The 26,022-nt window shown below is 39.6% G+C and overlaps 3 protein-coding genes across 4 annotated transcripts; all 3 read right to left on the bottom strand.

The window, feature by feature from the left end:
• Nucleotides 1-1,366: 1,366 nt before the first annotated feature.
• On the bottom strand, nucleotides 1,367-4,171 carry LOC120746758. Of its 2 annotated transcripts, XM_040052229.1 has the most exons (3): nucleotides 3,872-4,169; nucleotides 3,126-3,192; nucleotides 1,367-2,962 (listed from the first exon to the last, which is right to left on the bottom strand). In XM_040052229.1, the coding sequence occupies exon 3, from the start codon at nucleotides 2,959-2,961 to the stop codon at nucleotides 2,023-2,025; it is 939 nt and encodes a 312-aa protein (XP_039908163.1). In that variant the 5' UTR covers nucleotide 2,962; nucleotides 3,126-3,192; nucleotides 3,872-4,169; the 3' UTR covers nucleotides 1,367-2,022. The 2 variants fall into 2 exon arrangements, with proteins under 2 accessions (XP_039908163.1, XP_039908153.1); XM_040052219.1 differs by lacking the exon at nucleotides 3,126-3,192 and having other exon boundaries at nucleotides 3,872-4,171.
• An 8,596-nt stretch (nucleotides 4,172-12,767) lies between these two features.
• On the bottom strand, nucleotides 12,768-16,708 carry LOC120746752. The gene is made up of 2 exons (XM_040052206.1): nucleotides 16,286-16,708; nucleotides 12,768-15,351 (listed from the first exon to the last, which is right to left on the bottom strand). The coding sequence occupies exon 2, from the start codon at nucleotides 15,348-15,350 to the stop codon at nucleotides 14,328-14,330; it is 1,023 nt and encodes a 340-aa protein (XP_039908140.1). The 5' UTR covers nucleotide 15,351; nucleotides 16,286-16,708; the 3' UTR covers nucleotides 12,768-14,327.
• A 5,256-nt stretch (nucleotides 16,709-21,964) lies between these two features.
• On the bottom strand, nucleotides 21,965-25,660 carry LOC120746744. Its single transcript, XM_040052195.1, has 3 exons — nucleotides 25,066-25,660; nucleotides 24,829-24,972; nucleotides 21,965-23,796 (listed from the first exon to the last, which is right to left on the bottom strand). Exons 1-3 carry the CDS (start codon nucleotides 25,194-25,196, stop codon nucleotides 22,980-22,982), a joined length of 1,092 nt encoding a protein of 363 aa, XP_039908129.1. The 5' UTR covers nucleotides 25,197-25,660; the 3' UTR covers nucleotides 21,965-22,979.
• Between the last annotated feature and the right edge of the window lie 362 nt (nucleotides 25,661-26,022).

Here is a 26,022-nt window from a genome sequence, read left to right as displayed (position 1 = left end):
AATGTGGATTGAAAATAGAAAATGCACACGAAAAACAGACAGAAAAAGGAGCCAATTTTGTTACAGAGCTGTAATAAATGAAAAGCTAAAGAGGAGAAAACAAGTTCACAGAATCCTAAAGAGAAGCCATTGTTGACTGTGGATGTTTGGATGAAAGTGATGCTTAATGTCTGCAGGAGTCTAGCAGATGTTACAACTTTCATTTACTGCTGTTCCTGTGACACAAAACGACTGAAGATAACAAGCACATTTCTCTAAAACACATGAGATGAGGCTCCATGTGATGTAAAGGCACAGAGGAAATGGGGGTCATCACCTCAACAGTAAACACACAGGACTGCACTCAGATTTGGACGCTTTTGTCATTTCATTGATGGAAAGTTAGACTCCACCACCTGATTGTCTGTACCTCAATTCGGGCTATTTTAAAATCCAGAGGAGGTGCAACATTGTAGTTCTAACTGTATGTTTTAGTTCATGCAGCTAATAAATAAAAAAACCTTTGTGTCAAAGTAAAAAAGCTGAATAAACATCTCCCAAGTGTGTTTAGGCCATGAAATCTTTGCTGGAAAGAAGATCAGGGATCCACGCAAAGTGGGGTTTATGCACTTGTTCTGAAAACACTTCCCCGTCCTAACATTAAACACTGCTTGTAGCAGGTATCACAACCACAACAGGGACCTGTTTTTTCAGGTGTTGATTTGGTGTGATTTGCAGTAAATTGTGTGCCACAGGCATTGTAAATACATTTGTGCGACTCAGTGAAATATTCTAATCCCAAAAGTGAAACTTTTACAAATACATATGCCACAATACATTAATTTATTGAACTTGTAAACTTTTCATTTACATCACAGAGTGTCTTGCTGTTTGGTGTTATCTGATGTTTTGATGAATGCAGTTTTAATTGTATAATGTGGGACCGGCATCTAAGTCTTTCAGGTTTTCAGTCCAAGCAAGGAAACACCATTTCAATATAATATTCTGACGACTTCTTCAGCTCCTGTTAAAGATGTGTTGGTCACTGACAGTTTTTACTCTAGTCTTGCATCCTAAAAATAAATTTAACACCTGTGCAGGAGTGAAACCCTGAAGACTCTGAGCCCTTCATGGTGCAATGTTTGAAGTTTGTATTTATGTGAAAATAATTTCAACTGTTTCTACAGGTAGATTTTGAAGGTTTACAAATATAGCACAGCAGGTGAAGTTAAACACATCAAGACAAAGTGTACAATGGAATAACTGTCATTCAGCTGGTTGTACCAAAGTGTTGTAGCTGCCTGATTCTCAGGACATGGAGTCAACATAATAACCCAGTAATTCTTGTCTTCTGGTGGTAATTTGTTTTTCTTTTTATCACACAATGTGAGACCAAACTAACTGAGTTTATTTACTATACAATGAATAAACCCTTGTACAGTAAAGTTGTGAAATATGAGATGATGTGGTGTTAATTTAAAAATTACATGATTATTAAAATAGAAATAGACAAAGCTGGAAAAAAAACTGAGGCAATTTGTTTGAGCAGTGGGCAACAGAGCAACTAATCGTCATATCACCGTCTTTGTTTCACATCAAGGCACCACCAGGTGACAAGCTCTACTTCAAAAAGAGCATGGCAAGAGTCAAACAAGAAATAAATCCATAAATTAGCTGACTCAGTTACAGCTTTAAATCAGGGTATCGTCATAGTTATGTTAAGCCACCCTCTATTAAAGGAAACATAGGCAGATTAAACAAAATTTGCCCAATAAAAAGAAATTACTTTTTCAACAATCTTATGGATAAATGAAAAAGAATTTAGGGGCTGAGCATCGGAAAAGAAAAGAAAAACCTGTCGGGGAGCGTATCAGGACAGCAGCAAGAAGATTAATGGTGAAATACTGTTTGCTCAAGGGTTTTGCAGTCAGTGGCAGTACACTGTAATAGAAAAGTTCAATTTAATAAGATAAGATTCCTTTATTAGTCCCACAAGTGAGAAATTTCATTTTAATCTGTGTGTTGACAATGATTGTAGTTAAATTAATGTTTAAGTGATAATGCCCTATATAGAATACCAACAATGAGACAAACAACAATCATGACAGCACAGATCAAAGAACAAACAGAGGTGTTGTCGTCCTGCAAAGTAGAGTTGAAGCTTTCTGGGAAGACAAAAGGATCTTGTTGCCTGCTCTCTGTGATATTGAGCACAGCATCACTTGGTGCGTTGCTTCTCTGTGATCGCTGCCGTCTGTTGTTGTGTTCGTGAGAGGAATTGTTCTTCTGGATCACAATAAACAGCAACAGTCCAAGACAAGCGAGGTCACCCCACGTGTTTCTTATCTCCAATAACTGGGAATCATTAGCACTGCTTCTAAAGTGGTCTCTGAGAAACATCAGTAAATTGATGTTATCATTGTTAATCGAAAACTTACTGATCGCTCTTAAGAGGTTAGTAGTGATCTCATATGTATGTTCTGGATCATACGCTGTCCCTCGATGTTCAGATGTCTCATAATGCTGTGTGATATAGACTCGGTCTATTATCTGTGAAGTTTGCCATCCATGGTTTGGCTCCCAGACTCTGATTATGATCCGAGCCCTGTTACCGTCCTCATCCTCTGATTGGATGACATGCTGTGGAAGCCGCAGAGATCCTTGTCGATGGATATTACCAAGACTGTAGTACTGATATCCCCTCGGCGGTTGACCCAACACCTCTTCATAGTTTCCATAATGATGTGAGCCATAATCAAAACTATTTGGGTCAAAGGTCAGACTTATCTCACCGTTTATGTCAATGTCAATTTCATTGGCAAACCAGTGGAGCAACCAGAGGCTCTGCTCAGGCACAGACTGGCCAAAGCCTACTGACCTCAGATCAGTGATTGAGTTGAGCTTTCGTCTTACAGCTGACACAGAGCTGAAGGTCAGGAGGAGAGCCACACAGCAGCTCATCATTCTTCCAAACATCTTCATCCTGGAGAGATTTAAGAAGTCACTGTTTTTATTGTTCATGCATACTTTATATTATTAATTATATTTTGATTAATAGGATAATCATGATTAAAACAGCTTTAAATTTATTCCTAGTTTATAATTTGATAGTCATTCAGCCACACAAACACTGAAACAGGTTTTACTTGTTTGTCTCCTCTCTGGTTTATACCATCCATCATGGGTTGGAATTGCTTTTTAAAATGTTGTTTTCTGCAATTGAAATCAAAAGTTACTTTTTTAATATTAGAGTTTACTTTTAATTAAGAGATTGTTAAGAGAGGCTTGTTAGTGAGAAATGTTGTTTTCTCAAACAGCTTTAACTTTGTGACATAAAGAGAGAAAATCACACTAATAACTTGTATCTGTAACTTGTTGGCTGAAGCCTCCTGTCAGCTTCAGATAAATAACAGGGAAGGATCGCTCAACACTCAGTTTACAGAGGATTAATTAAACAAAGCAAACTAAGTAATTCTTTAACAAAGAAATGAAGCATATTTTATAGCCATTGACAAACATCCTTTTATTTTCATTTTTATTCATTACACTGCTTTTAAACCAGAATTTTATTTATGTTGTCAGGTGTGGCTCAGAAACGAGTCCAGTATCTAAAGCAGTGCGTGCGACACGACAACAACCAGGTTTCATGATACTCACCTCTCCCTGTGTCAGAAAGTTAAACTAATTATATTGTTTAAAACTGTAATACTGCAGACTAATAGATCATTTTTATGTGAAGAGAAGGCGGACTAAGTGCAGTGTAATCCACTCCATGTTAAACCCACTTCACTGTATCTTGAAATGTAGAATAAATGCTGCATTAGAGACGAAGGTAAAGTCATGGGAGTGAAAATAAGTAAAAATGAATCCACCAGGAAATGAGAGAACTTACCTGTGTAAGTCTGCTGCTGTTTGTGTGAGGACAGTCGTAGCTTCCTTTATGTTGTGCATTTCCTGGTAAATGAAACCAGAGCAACAAGCTCTGCTAGTTGTGAGTGTTTCTAGTTTAGCAGTCACTTAAAAGCAGATTGTTGATCTTTTTACTAGCAGGTTTATGTCCTGAGTCTATGGACTCAGTGGTTTTGTTTTGATTGTTATTATCTTTTGCTTCAATTTTATTCTGATTAAGATTTTCTAGTTCTGAGGTTTTGGTTTCTGTGTTCCCTCTGTGTTCCCTTCCCCCTACAGTCGACTGTAGGGTCAGAGACTGCAGTGGAGTAATTCAGCCTTCTATAAATCATGTCAGCAGGGTTGAATTAACTGCATTTACCTTCACCAGCTGGAGCACTGAGTCCATGTTTGTTTTAACAATTTTCCAGGTAAACACCAGTATAGAAGAGTTTGGAGGACAGATCCTTTGTCCAGTCATCTACATTTAGACAGAAACCCATCACTACAACCCAAGGGTATTGTAGGTCTTAACAAGCTGTTGCACCTGATTGAAAATAAGCATGAGTCAGCACCACAAGAGCTGTCCATTAAATTAATGTAAAGGATTTTAGAACTCCTTCATCAAGAAAGTCCGGCACAGAACACAACACGACATTGTTGCTATAAAAATTTGAATTGAGCACAAATGGTTTAGGAAGGTTGTACAAGAGAAACATGCAGGTAGAAAGCCATTAAAGCGGCAAAGCAATATGGATTAAAAAAGAAAATGCACACAAAAATAAGGCAGAAACAGGAACCAAAATTGTCCAGACAGGAATCCTGTCTGGACAATTTTGGCTTACACCAATATATGGACGTTCCCACACACTCCAAAGGACACATTTTGGATCTTGTTTGCTGTATTGGTGTCACCCCTAAGAATTGTGCTGTATTGGACATGCCTTTTTCAGACCATGAATTAGTTTTATTCAATGGTAGTCTCCCACTGTACAAAAATAAACAAAACCGCTCAATTACTTTTAGAAATATTAGGGGCATTGATCTATCAGCTCTTTCCCATGGCATTAAGAATTTACCTACCATTGATGCCTCAGCTTCCATAGATGACCTGGTATCTCATTATAACAATGAACTTATCAACCTCTTAGATACCTTGACTCCCCCCAAAAATCGAACTGTTTTTCTCTCTCGCTCTGCGCCATGGTATTTATCTGAACTTCGCCAACTTAAAGCTACTGGACGCCGCCTGGAACGTCTCTGCCGTACATACACACTCTGCCGCAGTTTGCAACAAATTTATGGACTTTTTTTACGCCAAGATTGAGAATCTTCATCAACAATTGCCCTCGTCCTGTGATATGGTCAATTGTTCTATCTGCATTTCTTGTCCTTCTCAGCTGTCATCCTCTCTATCAAGTTTTGAACTTCCCACAATAACTCAGCTATCTTCCATAATTACTAACTTTAAGTCATCATCGTGTAAACTTGATCCACTGCCGACAAATCTTGTTAAACTCTCATTCCCGTCGCTTGCCCCACTGATTGCTAATATCGTACGCTCCTCTCTTATATCTGGTTCTGTTCCTTCTTCTCTTAAAACTGCTATAATAACCCCAATACTGAAAAAGAATGGTTCAGATCCCTCCAATCTAAATAATTTCAGGCCAATTTCAAATCTCCCTTTCTTGGCAAAAATTCTGGAAAAGATAGTGGCTGCACAGGTTCATCATCATCTCACTGGAAATAACTTGTATGAACAGTTTCAGTCCGGCTTCCGTTCATGTCACAGTACAGAAACAGCTCTAGTAAAAATCACCAATGATCTTCTGCTTGCAGCTGATTCAGGACTTATCTCCATCCTCATTCTCCCTGACCTTACAGCAGCTTTTGATACCATCTCCCACTGCATCCTCCTTCACAGATTAGCATCTATTGCAGGGGTGGGCAACTCCAGGCCTCGAGGGCCGGTGTCCCTGCAGGTTTTAGGTTTTTTGAACCGACACAGCTGATTTAAATGGCTAAATTAGCTCCTCAACATGTCCTGAAGTTCTCCAGAGGCCTAGTAACGAACTAATCATGTGATTCAGGTGTGTTGACCCAAGGTGAGATCTAAAACCTGCAGGACACCGGCCCTCGAGGCCTGGAATTGCCCACCCCTGATCTATTGGCATCAGTGGTACAGTACTGGTTTACCCCTTATCTCTCTGGCCACTCACAGTTGGTTCAGTTACTCCCTCACAGATCAGTATCTACTCCAGTTAATTCAAGTGTACCCCAAGTGTCACAATACGGCAAGAGTAGGACCCAAACGCAAACTCGCAGAGACAAAAAGTAAACTCAAAAAACACAGCTTTATTGCTGGCGTGGAGTGGGACACGAAAAACAATACTAAACTAAACTAAACTAAACTAAACTAAACTAAACTAAACTAAACTAAACTAAACTAAACTAAACTAAACTAAACTAAACTAAACTAAACTAAACTAAACTAAACTAAACTAAACTAAAGCACAAGGAGCCACAGGGAAAAATCACACAGCTATGAGGGAGGACGCAACACTGACAAAGAGAAACACAGGGCTTAAATACACTGAGGGATAACGAGGGGGAATGAGCCACAGGAGGAGAGCACAGCTGAGAGTAATTAGGCAGGACGAGACAAGGGAAGCAAAACTAGAAACATTAACATAGGACAGACTGTGAAAGTAAAACAGGAAACACACTGACGGAACTCAAGACATGTAAACTTGACAAACTGGGGAGACAGAACATAGGGACCTGAAACATGAACAGAAAGGCACAGTAGACACAACATGAACATAACAACGCCACAGGGGAAGAGTAAAACAAAATGCAGGGACACAGGACCTCTTTCAAAATAAAATGGGAAACATAATGAAACGCAAACATGACAACATAAGAAACACAGACATGAAGCACATGAAGGACAAGGGAGACTTAACGGGGTTGGATACACAAGGGGAATCTAATAACAAATGAACTTGGATAACCTAATGAACAAAATAAACTCAAACTTAAAACGCTGGGTCAAAAGACCCAGGATCATGACAGAAACTGAAACTGAAACTGACCAAAACCAGAGCAAAAGTCCCACAAAAAGGGTGCAAAAAGCCCATGAAAGGCACTAAAGCTCCGGAGATAGTTCTCAAAACTTTCTGGGGGCCGACCTGGAGGGTGACGGCACAAAAGTCCACAGTTAATTAGTTCAGGGGGCCGTCCTGGAGGTCGATAGCATAAAAGTTCATAGTTCAAAGGTTCAGGGGGCCGGCCACAAGTCCAACGGTGGTGACGGAGCAGATCAGGGGGCCAACCATGTGGAAGGTGGCAGTGGCGAAGCAGGTATGGCTGGCCACACTCGAGCGGTTTGGCTCGCGGCCGGCGGCGACGTGGACGAGACGAGACCTGTCGGGCGGCTTGGCAGGCGGTCGATGGCGGCGTGGGCCTGCATGAAGGCCCTCGGGTTGCTTGGCTGGTGGTCGATGGCGTAGACAAGACTTCACAGGTGTCTTGGCGGGTGGTCGACGGTAGTTTGGATGTGGACGTGACCCCTCAGGTTGTTTGGTGGGTCTCTGTAGACAGGCTGTTTTGACAGGCCCCGGAAACAGCCAAGCTGGACGTGGCTTGGCAGGCCAGACGAGCAGAGGCGTGGCGTCGACCTCTGGCTGGGTCCTGGCAGGCGAGACGAGTAGAGGCGTGGCGTCGACCTCTGGCTGGGTCGTAGCAGGCGAGACGAGTAGAGGCGTGGCGTCGACCTCTGGCTGGGTCGTAGCAGGCGAGACGAGCAGAGGCGTGGCGTCGACCTCTGGCTGGGTCGTGGCAGGCGAGACGAACAGAGGCGTGGCGTCGACCTCTGGCTGGCTCGAGGCAGGACCAGGCGTGGCAGGACCAGATAGTGGTGGCGCTGCAGGTGACGGCGTGGAAGCCGCAGGTGGTGGCGCTGCAGCAGATGTGGCAGGATGCTGGACGGGCTCGGCTGAACCTCCAGCTGGCGTGGCATGAGGCTGGACGGGCTCCTCGGGAGTACTTAAATAACACATCTGGGAAAATTTCTAAAAATAAGGCTGTAGTGTAGGCAAAACAGTAGCTGAAACACAGTAGCTATGAGTCAGAAGCCAAAACAGTCCCACATTGATAACTGTGTTATGTCAACATCATAGAATTTTATTACACATATATAAACGGTGTACAATAATCCAGCAGTCTTATGTCCATTTTTCTTGGGCCGAGAGGCTAGTACGTGGGTACTCCCACAAAGCCCTGTTTTTCTGAAATGACTTGACGTGCCTCACTATGTGAGCCGTTGAAAAGACATTAGTTTTTTGCTTGATTAGGATCTGAGCTGATTCTGATGATGATCCTAACGAGTTTGCAACTACATGGTAAGCACATTATGGAGCCACCAAAAAATATCAGCAGTTAAGGAGTATTTTTAGATATCTCCCAATAATAGCATACATCTCCTCAAATCAATCACAGAGAGGTTGGTTAGTTGGAGGTGAAAGTGTATATTTTACACAGGGGTCTGTATTGTCACAGCAGGGCTGCTTGGACCTCAAAAGGTCCAAAGTAGTCTATGCCCACATTTGTGAATGGTGGTTTGTCAGGCATCAGGCGATCTTGTGGCAAGTTTGCCATTCTTTATTCACCAGGTTTTGCAGATGTCCTTTGACATGTTACACACTTTGACAGGATCTTTCTTATTGCTGAATTTGCCTGGGGAATCTAGAATCTTTCTCTCAGCCTGGATAATGTGTAATTCCTTCCTACATGGCCTGTTTCTTGGTGAATGTGTCTCAGAATCAAAGTAGAAACATGAGGATCACTGGATGCTTAATGTCAGCAGGTAGTGCAGACTCGTGCAACCTGCCGCCAACCCTTAAAATTCCATCCTGGACAAAAAGATCAACCTTCGCAATGTGACTGCTCCTTTTAAGCTTGTCACCTTCATGAAGACTTGCAAGTTCTTCTGCAAAGCTTTGATTTTGACAAAACTCAATCTCAGTTTCTCCTATTGCAACATCTGCAGTAGTGAGCGAAGATCCCTTAATACATGATTTGAACTGCTGCATTTGACCTGCAACCTTTTCGACTTTCCTTTTGCAGCTTTCACAGCCACTTGCTTGTGACACGAGAAGCTTCTGATGTGCACTTAACCTGCCAAGCAGCTGCTTGAACATAAGTATCCAGGAAGATGTCTTTTTTTTTACACGGCACCAGTCTGAGTAGTGATCAGTTTGTTTAGTGGGTTTTCATGTATTTCTGTAACATCCACACTCATTGCCTCTTTGACTTCGACATAATTTTTTTTGGTGTTTTTTTAATGTCCGGTGGAATTGGTCAATTTTTTAAATCTTTTGTCAAAAACTCTGGCCCAGCAATCCAGTTTGGACAATTCATAAATGTGTCTGTGTTTATTCCTCTTGAAGCGTGGTCAGCAGGGTTTAATTCAGAGTTCACATACATCCACTGACTTGGTTTTGTGTTGTCTCTAATAAGTGACACTCTATTTTCTACAAATGTCTTAAATCTGATGTTCTCACAGAAGATGTACTTTAAAACAGTGGTACTGTCAGAGCAAAACACAGATTCCTATTTGTGGCATTTGCAGATCCTTTCTCATGAGATTGTAAATCTTTACAACAGCTGCAGCTGCTGTCAACTCGAGACGTGTAATTGTTATCTACTTCAGAGGAGACAATCTGGACTTGCCAATGATGAATGAGCAGTGAGTTTCTCTTTTCTGGTTTGTGATACGGAGGTAAGTAACGACTCCATAACCTCTCTCACTGGCATCAGCGAAGTGGTGTAATTGTGCAGATATGACCACTCCAAATCCAGCAGGTTTCAAACACCTGTTGATGGCAAAGCCATGAAGTTTAGGAAGCTCTGAATGCCAAACCTGTGACCTTTGAGCCAGTTCAGCTGGGATTTCCTCATCCCATGAGATCTTCCTGCCACATAGCTCTCGCGGAAAGATTTTTGCTGGAAGAATGACAGGAGACAGAATGCCCAATGGATCATATATTACACTTATAAATGAGAGGATGCCTCGCCTTGTCTTTGGCATAGGTTTGTCATTTATCCTGATCTTAAATACATCTGTCTCTTTGCACCAGTTCACTCCTAGGACTCTTTCATCAGATAATGCATCATGTCTCAAATCCAAATCTTTAATCTCTTTTCCTCTTCCCTTTTCAGGAATGGAAGCAAGGACAACTCTACTGTTGCTCATCCACTTTGTTAAGTGAAATCCTCCACTCTCACACAATGCAGTCAGGTTCCTGACCATAGTACATGCCTATGTTTAATCTGAAACAGACAGAAGACAATCATCTACATAAAAGTTGTTCAGAACAGCATTAACTGCTGCTAGTGGCATTTTTTCTTTAGTGTTTTCTGCTGCTTTCTTCAGTGCATAGTTTGCACAGCTCGTGGAGGATGTTGGCCCAAACAGGTGCACCATTAGTTTTGTATTCAAGCAGAGGTTCATTCAAGTTCCCATTTAGCCATCAGAGAAAACACAAAAGATCACTGTCCTCTGGAGGTACTCGCACCTGGTGATACATAGCTTCTATGTCTGACATCAAGGCAATGGGATCCCACTTAAACCTTGTTAGTACTCCAATCAGTGTCTTCATTAGGTCTGGACTCAGTTCAGCTCTCTGTCAGAAGAAGTAGAGCAAGAATCTCTCTTGAGAGGGCCATTGATAACCCAACTCAGGACTGTTTGGACAGCACATGGACCGTTATCTTTGCTATGAATAATCTCCCATGGTTCCATAACCTTGTGAACATCACACACTATCAAAAGTCCAATGTCTGCATCTGAATGTGGGAACTTGATTTGCTGAAGATGTGGCCACCTTTTTAAGTCATCCTGCGTAGGGATGTTCTCTCTAGACACTGGAATGTCTGCATGAGTGTAAATGTCAGGAAGATCTATATAGGTGTTCTCATATAAACCACACGCTTCTAATCCTGATAGGTTGTAGCTTGTCACCAACTTTTCCTGTCCCATTGTGTGAAGCATGAATTTTGTCTTCTTACCTTCTACACCAAGTTGTCTCATCAGCTTCTCTGAACAGATGGCTCCCATTGTCCATGAACGCATAAGTCTCAATTAACTTATTGCTTTTCTTTAACTTAACCCACACAGGAACGATTGATAACACATGACTGTCTTTTCCGGCCCCTGTGGTTCCACAAATTCTGCCTGAAAAGTGTGTTTCATCACTTGTCGTGGGAATGTCAGAGACGTTTCTCTGGATGCACACATCTGCCTTACTGTCTTACAAGTATGCTCCCTTGTCCAGTGAAGCATACTTGTATGTCTCTTAGAGCAGTACTCACACAATGACCTTTTCTTACAGTCCTTACTCAAATGACCTTGTGTCAGACATGTAAAGCTTTGCTTTGCTTTAAGGAACTCTAGTCTTTCTTTGTAAGGCTGATTTCTGACCTTTTGACGTTCTGCAAGTTTATGCAGTTTTTCACAGTTTTTTCACATGGCTTCTGGAAGTCACTGGTAGTGTGACAAGAAGTACTTTTATTAATTTGAGGTGATCTTTCATGTGCAACTTGTATTACACTTGTAGCAAATGTGCTTCCCCTTTGCCTGGATAATCTTTTCATTCTCACATTTGTTGATGACTTTGCTTTATCTTCAGCATCCTTAATGTCACCAAACAAAGGATCTGCAGCTATTTTTACTTGTCTGTTTATGAATGTGACCAGATTTGAGAACTTTGCTCTCCTTCCACTTGTTTCTTGAATGCCAAAAGCAGAAACTCTCCTCATTTCTCTCATTCTGTATGTCAGTCTAGAGACAATAACTCTGAGGTTTGTGGGGATCTCCATTTTATGCAGTTGACTGATGTCTTGCATTGCATTGTTACAACCGGTGAGAAAAAGTAAATAGCTATGAAGAGCCTTTGCATCATCTGTTTTGATTTGTGGCCAATCAAATGCTCTGTTCATGTAGGCAGTTGCAATTCTCAGTTCATTACCATAATGACAAAACAGCAACTTTCTTGCCTTACTGTAGCCATGTTGTGGATTCATGTGCTGACAACTTCTTAGCAAATCTCTGGGTACACCTCTGGTAAACTGTTCAAGGTATACTTTTGTGCCCTCTTGGCCAGTCCCGCTACTGCAGCTCTGTGCCCTGGGCCTGGGACCTGCAGGTCTTCATCTGCCATCTTTGCTCCTTTTACACAACTTCTTATTAAACAAGTGTTCATGAAACACTTGGTCTATGACACAAAACTGAGGCTTTCGTAGTGAATGTCATCTTTCTTAGGACCAAAACACTGTCACTGACTTATATGTAAGAAGTTGAGTATCGTAATTGTTCAATTTTGGCACGACTTGTAGCTTGGCAGCATGTCATAGTCCAAAACGTTATCCATGGAAGCTTATTTCTTTTCATCTTAGACTCTTCATGCACACAGCTCTGTACACTTAACTGACTTGCTGTATCCAACTTTGGACGAGCTCAAATCGATGCAGTCCTCTCGCTCTGGAGCAGGATGGTTTTACTTAATGTAGTGGCTTTCTTAATTTCTTCTTGGAGTTGTCTATTTTTCTTATATCTAAAATAACACTCTGGATGGACAAGAGACTGTTTTATGTGTTGGTTTGTGCAACAACGACGGTAAAACCATCGTGTCGCACCATATCCTTTTGAGGCCTTTCAAAATAAAACATTGAATAACTATACATGGAGCTGACACCTTGGATGTATCTAGCTGCAGACCTTGTTTATTGAGCCGTAAGTAAGGAAGTAAAATAAGTTGATACTATGAGCTGAGCTGCCCTCGCCCATTGTTTTCAATGAAGTAGTATCTCAGGATTGACGATGCGTCAGGTGTCAGCGTGGTAACTACTGTCAATGAAGTCTCCTCTGTCCAGAGTCAGGATCAGTATAACATGTGAGGTTGTAAGAGCTGAGGGTATAAGCAAAACTGTCAATTTACTAGTTGTCTACGTCCCTACTCTCAACCTATGGTCACGAGCTTTGAGTAGTGACCGAAAGAACGAGACTGCAGAAATAAGCTTTTTGTGAAAGGTGGTTGGCCTCTCCCTTACAAATAGGAAGAGGAGTTCAGTCACTTGAGAGGGGCTCACAGTCTGACCACAAAAAACGTTGTGTGCTCCTTCCTGCTGCTGGCTGAGGTCTGTTGTTGTGTTTGTGAGAGGAATAGTTTTCCTCAGAAACAATAAAGAAAAACAGTCAAAGACAAGAAAGGTCACCCCATGTGTTTCTGATCTGCCTCAGCTGGAATCATCAGCACTGCTTCCATCAGTCAGCTCATGTCATTTTCTTCCACAGAAAACTCTCTGATCTCCTTCAGCAGGTTGGTAGTGAGCTGATATGTATGCTCTGGATTAGACCTCATACTCTGATTTTCATGTCTCATAATGCTGTGTGATGCACATTTGGTCTGTTATCAATGCCTCAATTTGCTCCTTGACTGTAATTATAATAAAAGCCTTGTTACTTCTCTTATTGTCGGCCACATATCTTATCTGCTATTTTTTATTCACTAAGTTGTGAATCATGAAAGTCCTGCAACAAACAGTCAGAGATGGATTTGAATCAAGTGAATCGTGTTGGTTTTAGGTCAGCAGATCTCCAGGAAATTTGTATTATTGAAAACATTAACTATTATATCAAATACGACTTTTGAGTCAAGGCAGTTACGACACATCACAAAATGACCATCACACACATGAAAATATATTTTATTGAACAGTGTTTTCAAAACTACAGAAATAATCAAAACCATCAGTGAAACAGACTCTTACTCAACATGTGTCATTTATCCATCAGAGTAATTGTGCATTCTCCTCAATAATTTGGACTTTCATTGCAAGTAGATTTTCTGAGATTTACAAAACAAATCCATAAAGTCAAAAGTCAAATTAAGCACATGGAGGCAAAGCGTACAAGAGAACAACTCCTGTTATTCAGATAGTTGTGTCAAAATGTTGTAGCTGTCTGATTCTCGGGGTATGGGGTCAGAATAATATCCCACCAGCAGTTCTGGTTATAAGTGGTTGTAATTTGCTTTGCTTTTTATCCCACACTAAATTCACTGTATAATGAATAAATCCATGTTAATGAAAGTTGTGAAATCAGAGAGGATGTGATTTTAATTGAAAACTTACATGATTTTTTAATTGGAACGATCGAAAAACACGGCCAAGATGTGTTTGTAGTCGACTTGGCGAAGCAGTATGAGTTGTTGCACTTCTACACTCTGCACCATAATGAAGTATATTATACTTAATAAGACCAGATTATTGCAGTGCATCCAATTTTATTGTGTTTTTATATAATATTTGTTATTTATAAGTACATTTTTCTTATTGAAAAACATGCAACAAATTCCTTTCTCAATGTTTTTTCGGGTCATGAACGGATTAATGGCATTTCAGTTCATGTCAGTGGGGAAAATTGATTTGACATACGAATGATTTGACTTATTAGCTCCGTCACGAAACAAATTAAAGTCGTGAGACAAGGCACCACTGTATATAATAAGAAAGACTGAAAAAATAATTGTTAAAAAACAACAACAGAATAAACACTGAACCCGGTTTGTCTCATTGCACCTGTCTCTTCGTGAGGGAGATGTGTAATGCCAAGGATCAGAGTTGTACGTGTCCAGGATGACAGAGTCACCATTTTCCCTGCTCTCTGGGATATTGACCACAACATAACTTTGTGTGTTGCTTCTTGGTGCTGGCTGACGTCTGTTGTTGCGTTTGTGAGAGGAATATTTTTCTGGGATCACAATAAACAACAACAGTCCAACACAAGCGAGGTCCCCCCACATGTTTCTTATCTCTGATAGCTGGGAGTCATGAACTCTGTTTCTGAGAGCCAGTGAGTTGATGTTATTGAGATGCAAGGAAAACTTTCTCAACACTCTTAGAAGGCAGGTAGTGACCCGATATGTATGTTGTGGATCATACTCTGTCCCTCGAGCTTCATATGGCTCATAATGCTGTGTGATATAGACTTGGTCTATTGTCCGTACTGCGTTGCGCCCCCTGACTCTAATTATAATGCGAGCCCTGTTACTTTCCTCAATGTCCGACTCCACGACATAATCTGGAAGTTCCAGTGATGCATCTTGGTAGATGTTACCGACAGTGTAGTATCGGTATCCCCTCGGCAGTGGGTCTAACAGCTGTTCATCATTGCGATAATGATGTGAGCCATAATCACCACGGTTTGGGTCAAAGGTCAGCAGGATGATGTTGTTATTGTCAAAGTCAACTGTGGTTGCAAACCAGTGGAGCAAGCAGAGGCTGTACTCGGGCACAGACTGGCCAAAGCCTACTGACCTCAGATCAGTGATTGAGTTGAGCGCTCGTCTTACAGCTGACACAGAGCTGAAGGTCAGGAGGAGAGCCACACAGCAGCTCATCATTCTTCCAAACATCTTCATCCTGGAGAGATTTAAGAAGTCACTGTTTTTATTGTTCATGCATACTTTATATTCTGACATTCGTTACATGTTTTTTTTTACCAGTGAAGCATCAAATGACTATGTGTTGACTGCATAAAGTGATTAACAGATTATTAATGATTAAGACAGCTTTAAATTTATTCCTATTTTATAATTTGATAGTCATTCAGCCACACAAACACTGAAACAGGTTTTAATTGTTTGTCTCCTCTCTGGTTAATACCATCCATTATGGGTTGGAATTTAAAATTTTGTTTTCTTCAATTGAAATCAAAAGTTACTTTTTTAATATTAGAGTTTACTTTTAATTAAGAGGGTGTTAAGAGAGGCTTGTTAGTGAGAAATGTTGTTTTCTCAAACAGCTTTAACTTTGTGACATAAAGAGAGAAAATCACACTAATAACTTGTATCTGTAACTTGTTGGCTGAAGCCTCCTGTCAGCTTCAGATAAATAACAGGGAAGGATCGCTCAACACTCAGTTTACAGAGGATTAATTAAACAAAGCAAACTAAATAATTCTTTAACAAAGAAGTGAAGCATATTTTATAGCCATGACCAAACATGCTTTTATTTTCCCCACTTATTCATTACACTTTTGTTAACCCAGAGTTTTACTTATTTATGTTGTCAGGTTTGGCTCTGGTTTCATGATATTCGCCTCTCCCTTTCTCAGAAAGTTGAACTAATTATATTGTTTAAAACTGTAATACTGCAGACTAATAGATCATTTTTATGTGAATGAGTATGCTTGTAATTTAAGAGAAGGCGGACTAAGTGCAATGTAATTGACTCCATGTTAAACCCACTTCATTGTATCTTTAAATGTAGAATAAATGCTGCATTAGAGACGAGGGTAAAGTCATGTGAGTGACAGTAAGTAAAAATGAATCCACCAGGAAATGAGAGAACGTACCTGTGTAAGTCTGCTGCTGCTGTTTGTGTGAGGACAGTCGTAGCTCCTTTTATGTTTTGCGTTTCCTGGTAAATGAAACCAGAGCAATAAGCTCCGCTAGTCGTCAAGAGGCAGTTTGATAATCCAGCTATTTAGATGAGGCTATCAAAGAGCAACACCAGTAGTAGTTTAACAGTCACGTAAATGCAGATTATTGATCTTTTTACGAGCAGGTTTAGGTCCAAAGTTTGAATATGGACGTGTCTGCCCGACTGCAGGGTGAGAGATTGCAGTAGTGTCTGTAATCTAGAAGCTGGTTACAAATGAATTTCAAATAGTGTACAGATGTTTTTAATGGCAGCGTTTTCTTGTATGATTTGTTTGGTAATTCAGGTTTTCATCGTTTAAAGGTGTTCTATCATTGCTGTCATCATATAATCTTATATCTTTCTGCCATCATATGTAGAAAGATGTGATTGTGTTACAACTCAAACTTTTTCCCCCCAAAGATTTATTTATTGCTTTTCCAAAAGTATTTCAAACAAGGAAGACAGAGAAAAATAAAATAAAATAAAGGAGGAAATTGATAAAAATACAACTCAAACTTTTAGTTTCATTATATCAAATTTTAACTAAAAGTTTGCGTCATTTTTTATTTGAATGTTTTTACTGAAACATCAGAGGTCAGAGGTCACATTTTCTAGAAGTCTTGTAAATGCAATGACTAATTCCACTAGGATTTTATCATTGATACCAGGAGGCTAAGAGGTAACGCTAGCTGCCGCCAGTAGTTTTCCTTTAAAAAAAAAAGGTCCTTCTTTTATCAAACTAAGATGTTCAATGGGAGAACTTTATGCGCTGTCCATCCACTGCAGCCTACTCAGCAGTGATTTAAGATGTCTTTCAGTCCTGTCTTTGATTAAATATTATTCATGAGCTCCACTGTTTCACTGGACTGCACACTTTAGACGGAAAAAAACAAACAAACCTGTGACGCACAATGCCCACAATGAATCTATGCTTCTACGATCATCATGTTTCTGTGCTTTTAAAGTCCTTCAACAGCTGCAAGGAACACTGCCAGTAATTCTGCCCTATAGAAATCGTGTCAGCAGGGTTAAGTAAACTGGATTTGCCTGCACCAGCTGGTCCACAGAGTTCTTTTTTTTCCCCCAAGAAATCTGTGAGACACAAAGGAAAAAATGTAAATGTTGGCATAGATGTATTTAAATGAATGTCTACAATAGACCAATGAGTCAGAAGTCAATACTTTAGTAGTGAGTGACGCCATAGAGCTTGTTTAAGGACTAAAAAAAGGCCTCTATGTTGTTATATCAATCCACCTTTAATACTTAACCATGACATCATAAAGGAGGAGGAGTTTACTTTCCAGGCATTTGCTCTTTGTTTACTTGCTGTTCAAAGTCAACAAAGACCTCAGAGTCAGTGTGTCTGAAGCTGTCAAAATAATGTTACAGGATTAAACCTGATCTGTACGGTGGCCACTAGAGACAAAGCACGCACAAACTCCAAAACACTTACAAACTCCAAAACACTTACAAACTCCAAAACACATGCAAATTCCAAAACACAACGGAAGTGCTCCAGGACGCTAGGGGCAGTGTTGAGCTCGATTTGCAAAATAAACGGCAAGTTTGTTGCAAACATGGGCTGTATAGGACGCTCTAGTCTCCGTTGCGCTTCCCAGGTTGCCTAGCAACCATGATACTAACCGCTGGAAACGTGTCATACAACTTTGTTTGACAGAAATGAAGGAGAACATCTTTTGTTCATTTGTTTGTTTGTTTCTACAAGAGCTTTGTGTGATTTGATAAGTATCTGAGGCTGAGACCACAGGACAGTTTGCACGTGTTTTGGAGTTTGCATATGTTTTGGATTTTGTACGTGTTTTGGAGTTTGCACGTGTTTTGGATTTTGTACGTGTTTTGGAGTTCGTACATGCTTTGTCTCTAGGGGCCACCGTACCATAACCTCATGAAACATCTCCAAGCAGTAAAGTTTTACAGTCTCTGTAGATCAGGGGTGTCAAACATAAAGCCCAGCTAGGACTCCACTACAGCCCAATGAATTTTTGCCTTTTAAGTATGTTTTAATAAGATAGGTCAGTAGGTCGAGTGGTTGCCACATGACCAGAAGGTCGGGGGTTCGAATCCACTGAACGGCTACCCTGAGGTACCCCTGAGCAAGATACCGTCCCTACACACTGCTCCCTGCGTGGCTGCCCACTGCTTCACTGAGTGAATGAGTAAAATGGGGAAAAGTAATTTCCCCACGGGGATCGATACAGCATGCATTATTATTTAATTATCTGCTATAGAAATTCATCTTTCCCCCCCAAAAACGGATTCTGTTTATTTGCTTTTAAACACTGACAAAATGTTAGTTAGTTTGTTTGTTTGTTGCAATAATATCGTATCATGAGAGACCTATTGTGATGTCGTATTGTGGGGTGTCTGGTGATTCCCACATCTACTTACCAGAGTGTCTTCTAATAAAGAAGGTTAGAAATGAAGCTTTGAAACTTTGAATACTTAGTATTTAGAGAATTCAGTCAGCTCTTATTATGACACCAAAAGGGGGCAGATCTAGAGAAACTTTCTTAGGGTGGCAAATGGAGAAATCAAGTAGGGTGGCAAAATCAAAGCCTTCAGTTATACAATTGGTAATAAAATCCCTGTTTCTGTTAGATTCCTGTGTAAGAGCTGTTACTCTCCCCCTGGCCCCTAGCAGAGGGGGTCGTAACAGTCTAAATGTGCAGAAAGCATTTGTAGAACTTGAACCTAAATGAAAGTAAGAATGAGCCAGCAAAAGAGTCCAGGGTCAGAGATGTAGTAGAGTCTCCAATGTCGAAGCTTATGAATAAATTTTAAATAGAGTGTAGATGTTTTTAATGGCAGTGTTTTCTGGTACGATTTGTTTGGTAATTCGGGTTTTATTTAACCCATTTAATGTTGTTCTATAGTTACCATCATACTATAAAACTTTTGAGATCATTCATATGTAGAAAGATGTGATTGTGTTACAACTCAACCCTTTTTTTATTGTCATCATTTATCAAACTAAGATATTTTATGGCAGAACTTCAAACACTCCACATGCACCCGATACTGATTGTCTTCCAGCTATCATTTTGATTAAATATTAGTCACACACTGCACAAAAACCCTTTGATGCACTTACTGTAATGCCCACAATGAATCTATGCTTCTTCAGCCATCACATCTCTGTGTTTTGAAAGTCCTTCGACAGCTGCAAGGAACAATGTCAGTATTTCTGTCTTCTAGAAATCGTGTCACCAGGGTTGAATAAACTGGATTTGCCTGCACAAGCTGGTCCCCTGAGTCCATTTGTTTGTTCTATGAAATCTGTGAGACACAAAGAAAACAATGCAAATGTTGGTATAGACGTATTTAAATGAATGTCTACATTAGATCAAAGTCAATACTTTAGCAGTGAGAGATGCCATAGAGCTTTGTTCAGGACTAAAATAGTTCTCTCCTTTGTTATATGAATCCACCTTTAATTGTGCAGCATCACACAATTGTGAGGACGAGTTCGTTTTTCAGGTATTTGCTGTTTGCTTACTTGCTGTTGAAAGTCATCAAAGAGCTCAGAGTCAGGGTGTTACTAAGCACAGCATCTGAAATAATGTTACAGGATTAAACCTTGTTTAACCGTGAAACTTCACTGTAGGTCACTGTAGGTCAGCTTTTCTGTTATTTAATTATCTGCTATAGAAATTCATCTTTTTCCCCAAGAAATTTGATTCTGTTTTTTTTTTGTTTTTAAGCACTGACAAAATGTTAGTTAGTTTCTTTGTATGTTGTTTCAATAATACTGTATCATGAGTGACAGTGAGATGTCGTATTGTGGGGTGTCTGTTGATTCCCACATCTACTTACCAGACTAGCTTCTTGTTAAGAAGGTTACAAAGGAAGCTTTGAAGCAGTTTTACTTAGTATTTAAAGAATTCAGTCAGCTCTTATTATGACTGCTAAACACTCATTTCCTGATTATTTCCTTTCATTTACAATAAAAACATAACCTTGAGTATATGTAATTGCAGGGCTTTTTAATTGGGCTGATTCTCTATATTGTAGTTTCAGCTTCCAGTTATTTATGCAGAAAAGTTATATATGTGTAAAAAACAACACTGGATCCTTTTGAAACAGGTAACGAGCTGCAACTTAAGTGAATCTGACCATTTTCTGGGCCTGATGTTGGGTCAGGTGTGAGTGTGCCAGCACAGCAACCAATGAAGTCTCTTCTCTGTCCTGAATCAGGACCAGTCACCCCACATGTTTCTTATCTGTCATAGTTGTCATGGAAATGGGTCTCATGATCCAGTGTTTTTGGTTTAATGTTCTTTGATTACTGTTGTTCTTGGTTTTGGTTGTTCTTATTTTTCAAGCTCTCAGCAATCTTAGTTCTCGCTCCCTCTATTTTCATCTTTATGTTTAGTTTCTGTTCCCGTGTCCCACGTGTCATGTCCATTCACCACGGTCTCTATGTTCGCTCTGTTTTCCCAGTCAGCTGTGCCTCCTTGTCAAGTCTGCGTCTCCGTGCCTGTTTTGTTCTACTTTGATAGTCTCTTGTTCTGTGTTCAGTGTGTTGAGTTTTACTTCTCCTTTGTCTTGTTATGTCAGATTAGTCCCAGCTGTGTTTCCCTCCAGTTTCCCATTCCCTCGTTGCGTCCTTGTGTATTTGAGCCCCATGCTTTCCTCTGTCCTCTATCCCTTCGTTAACAATCATACACCCGCATCACTGTGTGTTTCAGTCGTACTCCTTGTATTTCCGAGTTCTCTGTTCCCAGTTCAGTTTCTTATTTTTTGGTTATGAGTTTCTTGTTTTTGGGTTTGTTTTCTGTTTTCTGTGTAGGACTTTTTCCAGCAGTAAAGCTGCTGTTTTGAGTTTACTCTGTGTTCGAGTCCTACATTCTGCCTGCCACGCAGAAAACCATGACAGTAGTTGGGAATCATCAGCACTGCTTCTAAACCGTCAGCTTATGTCATTTTTTTGCACAGAAAACTCTCTGATCAGCAGGTTGGTAGTCACCTGGTATGTTCTGGATTATACCTCGTGCCCTAATTTTCAGATGTTTCATAATGCTGTGTGATATACACTTGGTCTATTATCATACATCATTCTGCTCTCTGATTCTAATTATAATTTGAGTCCCATTACTTCTCCCATTGTCTGCCACATATCTTATCTGCTGTTTGTTATACACTATGTTGTGAAACATGAAAGACCTGCAACAAATAGTCCCAGATGGATTTGAATCAAGTGAACTGTGTTGGTTTTATGTCAGCAGGTCTCTGGGAAACTCAATTTGTATTACTGAAAAAATAAACTAATATATAAAATATGACTTTTAGTCAAGACAGTTACGACACATCACACACGTGAAAATATATTTTATTGAACAGCGTTTTCAAGATTACAGAAAGAACACAAACCCATCAGTGAAACAGACTCTCAATCAACACGTGTCATTTATCCATCAGAGTAATTGTGCATTCTCCTCAAACGAGCCACACTGATTCACAAACTGTTGTTTTGTAAATTCAGTTCAATTCAATTTTATTTATACAAATCACAACAACAGTCGCCTCAAGCTCCATAAAACTGTTATTAAACACTTTCTTGTTGTTTGTTCTTCTCTGATGTTTTTATAAAGGCAGTTTTAATAGGAAAATGCGGCACAGGCATCTGAGTGTTTCAGGTTTTCAGTCCAAGCAAGCAAACACCACTTCACTGTAATATTCTGACGACTTCTTCAGCTCCTGGTGATCGTGTGTTGATCACTGACAGTTTGTACTACTTTTTACTACGTATACCTACTATACCCCTGCAGTTTTAGGTATAAGTGGTTGTAATTTGTTTCTCCTTTATCCCACACAAAATTCACCATGTGATGAATAATAGGAAATATCATGAAATATGAGATGCTGTGATTTTATTTGAAATGTTCCATGTTTTTAAAAATTGAATTTAATAAAATTAGTGAAGATCTGAGGCAGTTTGTTCAAGCAGTGGGCAGAAACTAAATGTCACATCATCCTCTTTATTTTCACATCAAGGCAACACAAAGTGACCCGCTCTACTGCAAGAAAAGCATTGCAGTAGTCAACCCATAAAGAAATCCATAAATCAGCTTTGTCAATAGAGACAAAATGTAAACAATCCCCACCTTCTAAGTTTGATTTAAATGGTCTAAGAATGATTCCTGTAAGATGATAATGCCATATTATGATCAACAGTACTGAATACTGTGGTAAGAAGTAGCATTACTATACCAAATATAATTTCACACCTTTCATGAGAGCAGCTTCTGTGCTGTGACACTGATGAAAGCCTGATTGGAAGATTTCATGGTAGCTATTAATATTCAAGTACTCACTAATTTGGTTTATAAACTACCTTTTCAACTATCTGAAGAATAAATAGAGACCAAGAATAAAGTGAATAATTATTATACTGTCTTATAATGTAAAAATATGTAAATTTCTGTCTTTTTCACAAGGGAAAATACCAGGAAAAAGGCTGCAGGGGCTAAGTGACTGAGGGGAAAAAGTCTGGCAGGACATGAAGAAGAAGATGAATGATGTCACACAATTTGCTCAAGGGTTTTGCAATAAGTGGCAAAACAGAAAAGCTCAATTCAATATGAGTGTTGAGTTTAGTTGAATTACTATTTAGGTGAGTATGACAGATACAGAAGACCAAAAACAAGTGAAGCAACAATCACAACAGCACAGATGAAACAATAAACACAAGTGTTGTCGTCCTGAGATTGGAAATGCAAATTAGAGTTGTACCTTTCTGAGAAGACAAAAGTATGGTTTTGACAGCTCTGTGAACTCTGGAGCACATCATGCGGACGTCTGTTGTATTCGTGAGAGGAATAGTTCTCCTGGACTACTCTGCGAGACTGTAAGTTGATGTTATCACGGTCGAAGGAAAACCTTCTCAACTCTGTTAACAGGTTAGTGGTGACCTGATATGTATGTTGTGGATCATACGCTGTCCGTCGATCTTCATAGATCTCATAATGCTGTGTGATATAGACTCGGTCTATTATCTGTGAAGTTCGCCGTCCCACATTCTGCTCCCTGACTCTGATTATGATCCGAGCCCTGTTGCCGGCCTCGTGCTCTGATTGGAAGACATGATGTGGAAGTCGCAACGATCCTTCTCGATGGATATTACCAAGACTGTAGTAGTGATATCCCCACGGCAGTGGCTCTAACAGCTGTTCATCGTTGCGATAATGATGTGAGCCATAATCACCACTATGTGGGTCAAAGATCAGACTTATGTCACCGTTTATGTCAATTTCATTGGCAAACCAGCGGAGCAACCAGAGGCTCTGCTCAGGCACAGACTGGCCAAAGCCTACTGACCTCAGATCAGTGATTGAGTTGAGCGCTCGTCTTACAGCTGACACAGAGCTGAAGGTCAGGAGGAGAGCCACACAGCAGCTCATCATTCTTCCAAACATCTTCATCCTGGAGAGATTTAAGAAGTCACTGTTTTTATTGTTCATGCATACTTTATATTCTGACATTCATTACATGATTTTCACCAGTGATGAATCTAATGATTATGTCATGACTGCATATTAACAGATGTTAATGATTAAGACAGCTTTTAATGTACTCCTAGTTTATAATTTGATAGCCATTCAGCCACACAAACTCTGAAACAGGTTTTACTTGTTTTTCTCCTCTCTGGTTTATACCATCTATTATGGGTTGGAATTGCATTTTAAAAATTAGCTTTCTTCAACTGAAATAAAAAGTTACTTTTTTAATTAATTGTTACGAGAGGCTTTTTATTAAGAAATGTGGTTTTCTCAAACAGCTTTAACTTTGTGACATAAAGAGAGAAAATCACACTAATAACTTGTATCTGTAACTTGAAGCCTCCTGTCAGCTTCAGATAAACAGGGAAGGATCGCTCAACAATAAGTTGTCAGAGGATTAATTGAACAAAGCAAACTAAATAATTCTTTAACAAAGAATTGAGACATATTTATAGCCATTAGCAAATTGTTTAACATGAAATTTCCCACTCGTGGGACTAAAAAAGGTATCTATCTGTCTATCTATCTATCTATCTATCTATCTATCTATCTATCTATCTATCTATCTATCTATCTATCTATCTATCTATCTATCTATCTATCTATTGTAACAACTACATATTTGAGTGCTTTTTCATTCATCTTTTTATTTTTTCCCACTTATCCATTACACTTCTGTTAACCCATAATTTTATTTATTTATGTTGTCAGGTGGTTTCATGATACTCACCTCTCCATGTGTCAGAAAGTTAAACTAATAACATCAAAACTAGATCATTTTGCACTTGAATGAGTATGCTTGTAATTTAACAGAAAGTGGACAAAGTACAATCCATTTCATCGTATCTTTAAATATTTTGTCATTGGTAGAATAAATGGAGCATTAGAAAACAGGGTAAAGTCATGTGAGTGAAAATAAATTAGAATGAATTCCCCAGAAAATGAGAGAACTTACCTGTGTAAGCCTGCTGCTGCTGCTGTTTGTGTGAGGACAGTCGTAGCTCCCTGTATGTTTTGCTTTTCCTGGTAAATGAAACCAGAGCAACAAGCTCTGCTAATTGATAAGATGAAGTCTGATAATCCAACTATTTGGATGAGGCTGTAAAAGAGGAACACCATCATGGATTTAAGTGTTTCTAGTTTAACAGTTCTTTTCTAATTTAAAAAAACAAACAAACTGTGATGCACTTACTGTAATGCCGACAGTGAACCTATGCTTCTACGATCACCACGCCTCTGTGTTTTGAAAGTTCTTGGACAGCTGTGTGGAACTCTGCCAGGGGTCAGCCAGTTCAACCAGTATTTCTGCCTTCTTTGAATCATTTAAGACAGATTAAGTAAACTGGATTTGCCTGCACCAGCTGGTCCAGTCACTCTATTTGTTTGTTCTAAGAAATCTGTAAGACACCAAGAAAACAATGCAAATCTTGGCATAGATGTATTTAAATGTATGTCTACATTAAATCAATCAGTCAAAGTCAATACTTTAGCAGTGACTGATGTCATAGAGCTTTATTAAGGACTAAAATAGTTTTTTCTTTTGTTATACTGATTCATCTTTAAACTGACACCACAAGGGAGGAGGAGTTCGTTTTCCAGGTATTTGCTCTTTGCTTACTTGCTGTTCAAAATCTTCCAAGGGGCCAGAGTCAGGGTGTCACAACGCACGGCCGCTGAAACTGTCAATATAATGTTACAGGATTAAACCTCTTCTAACTATAAGCTTTACAACATTTCACGTGAAACATCTCCAAGCTGTAAAGCTTTACAGTCAATGTAGATCAGGGGTGTCAAACATAAAACCCAGCTAAGACTCCATTATAGCGCACTGAATGGAAAATGTGAAGGACATGAATTTCTGCCTTTTGCATTTGATAAAGACCTTACCTGCAGGCATCCAAACTACAAAGTAATAAACAAAGTGAATAACAGGAACTTTTCGTTCATTAATTACCTGCTATAAAAATCATCCTTTTCCCCGACAAAGTTGATCATTTGTTTTCACACACTGACAAAATAATAGTTGTGTAAAATCTGAAATGCCCATGGTGTTGATTCACGATGTGCTCTGACACAATCATCGGCATCGGTTGCTAGTGACAACAAGAAAGAAAACCAAGAGATTAATTTAGGATGGCACGTGCCACCC

The sequence above is a fragment of the Simochromis diagramma genome, unplaced genomic scaffold (assembly GCF_900408965.1).
Source record: "Simochromis diagramma unplaced genomic scaffold, fSimDia1.1 OVJJ01000321.1, whole genome shotgun sequence".
Classification (NCBI taxonomy): domain Eukaryota; kingdom Metazoa; phylum Chordata; class Actinopteri; order Cichliformes; family Cichlidae; genus Simochromis; species Simochromis diagramma.
The sequence above is the reverse complement of the archived record's forward strand: the minus strand, read 5'-3'. Positions and strand labels throughout refer to the sequence as shown.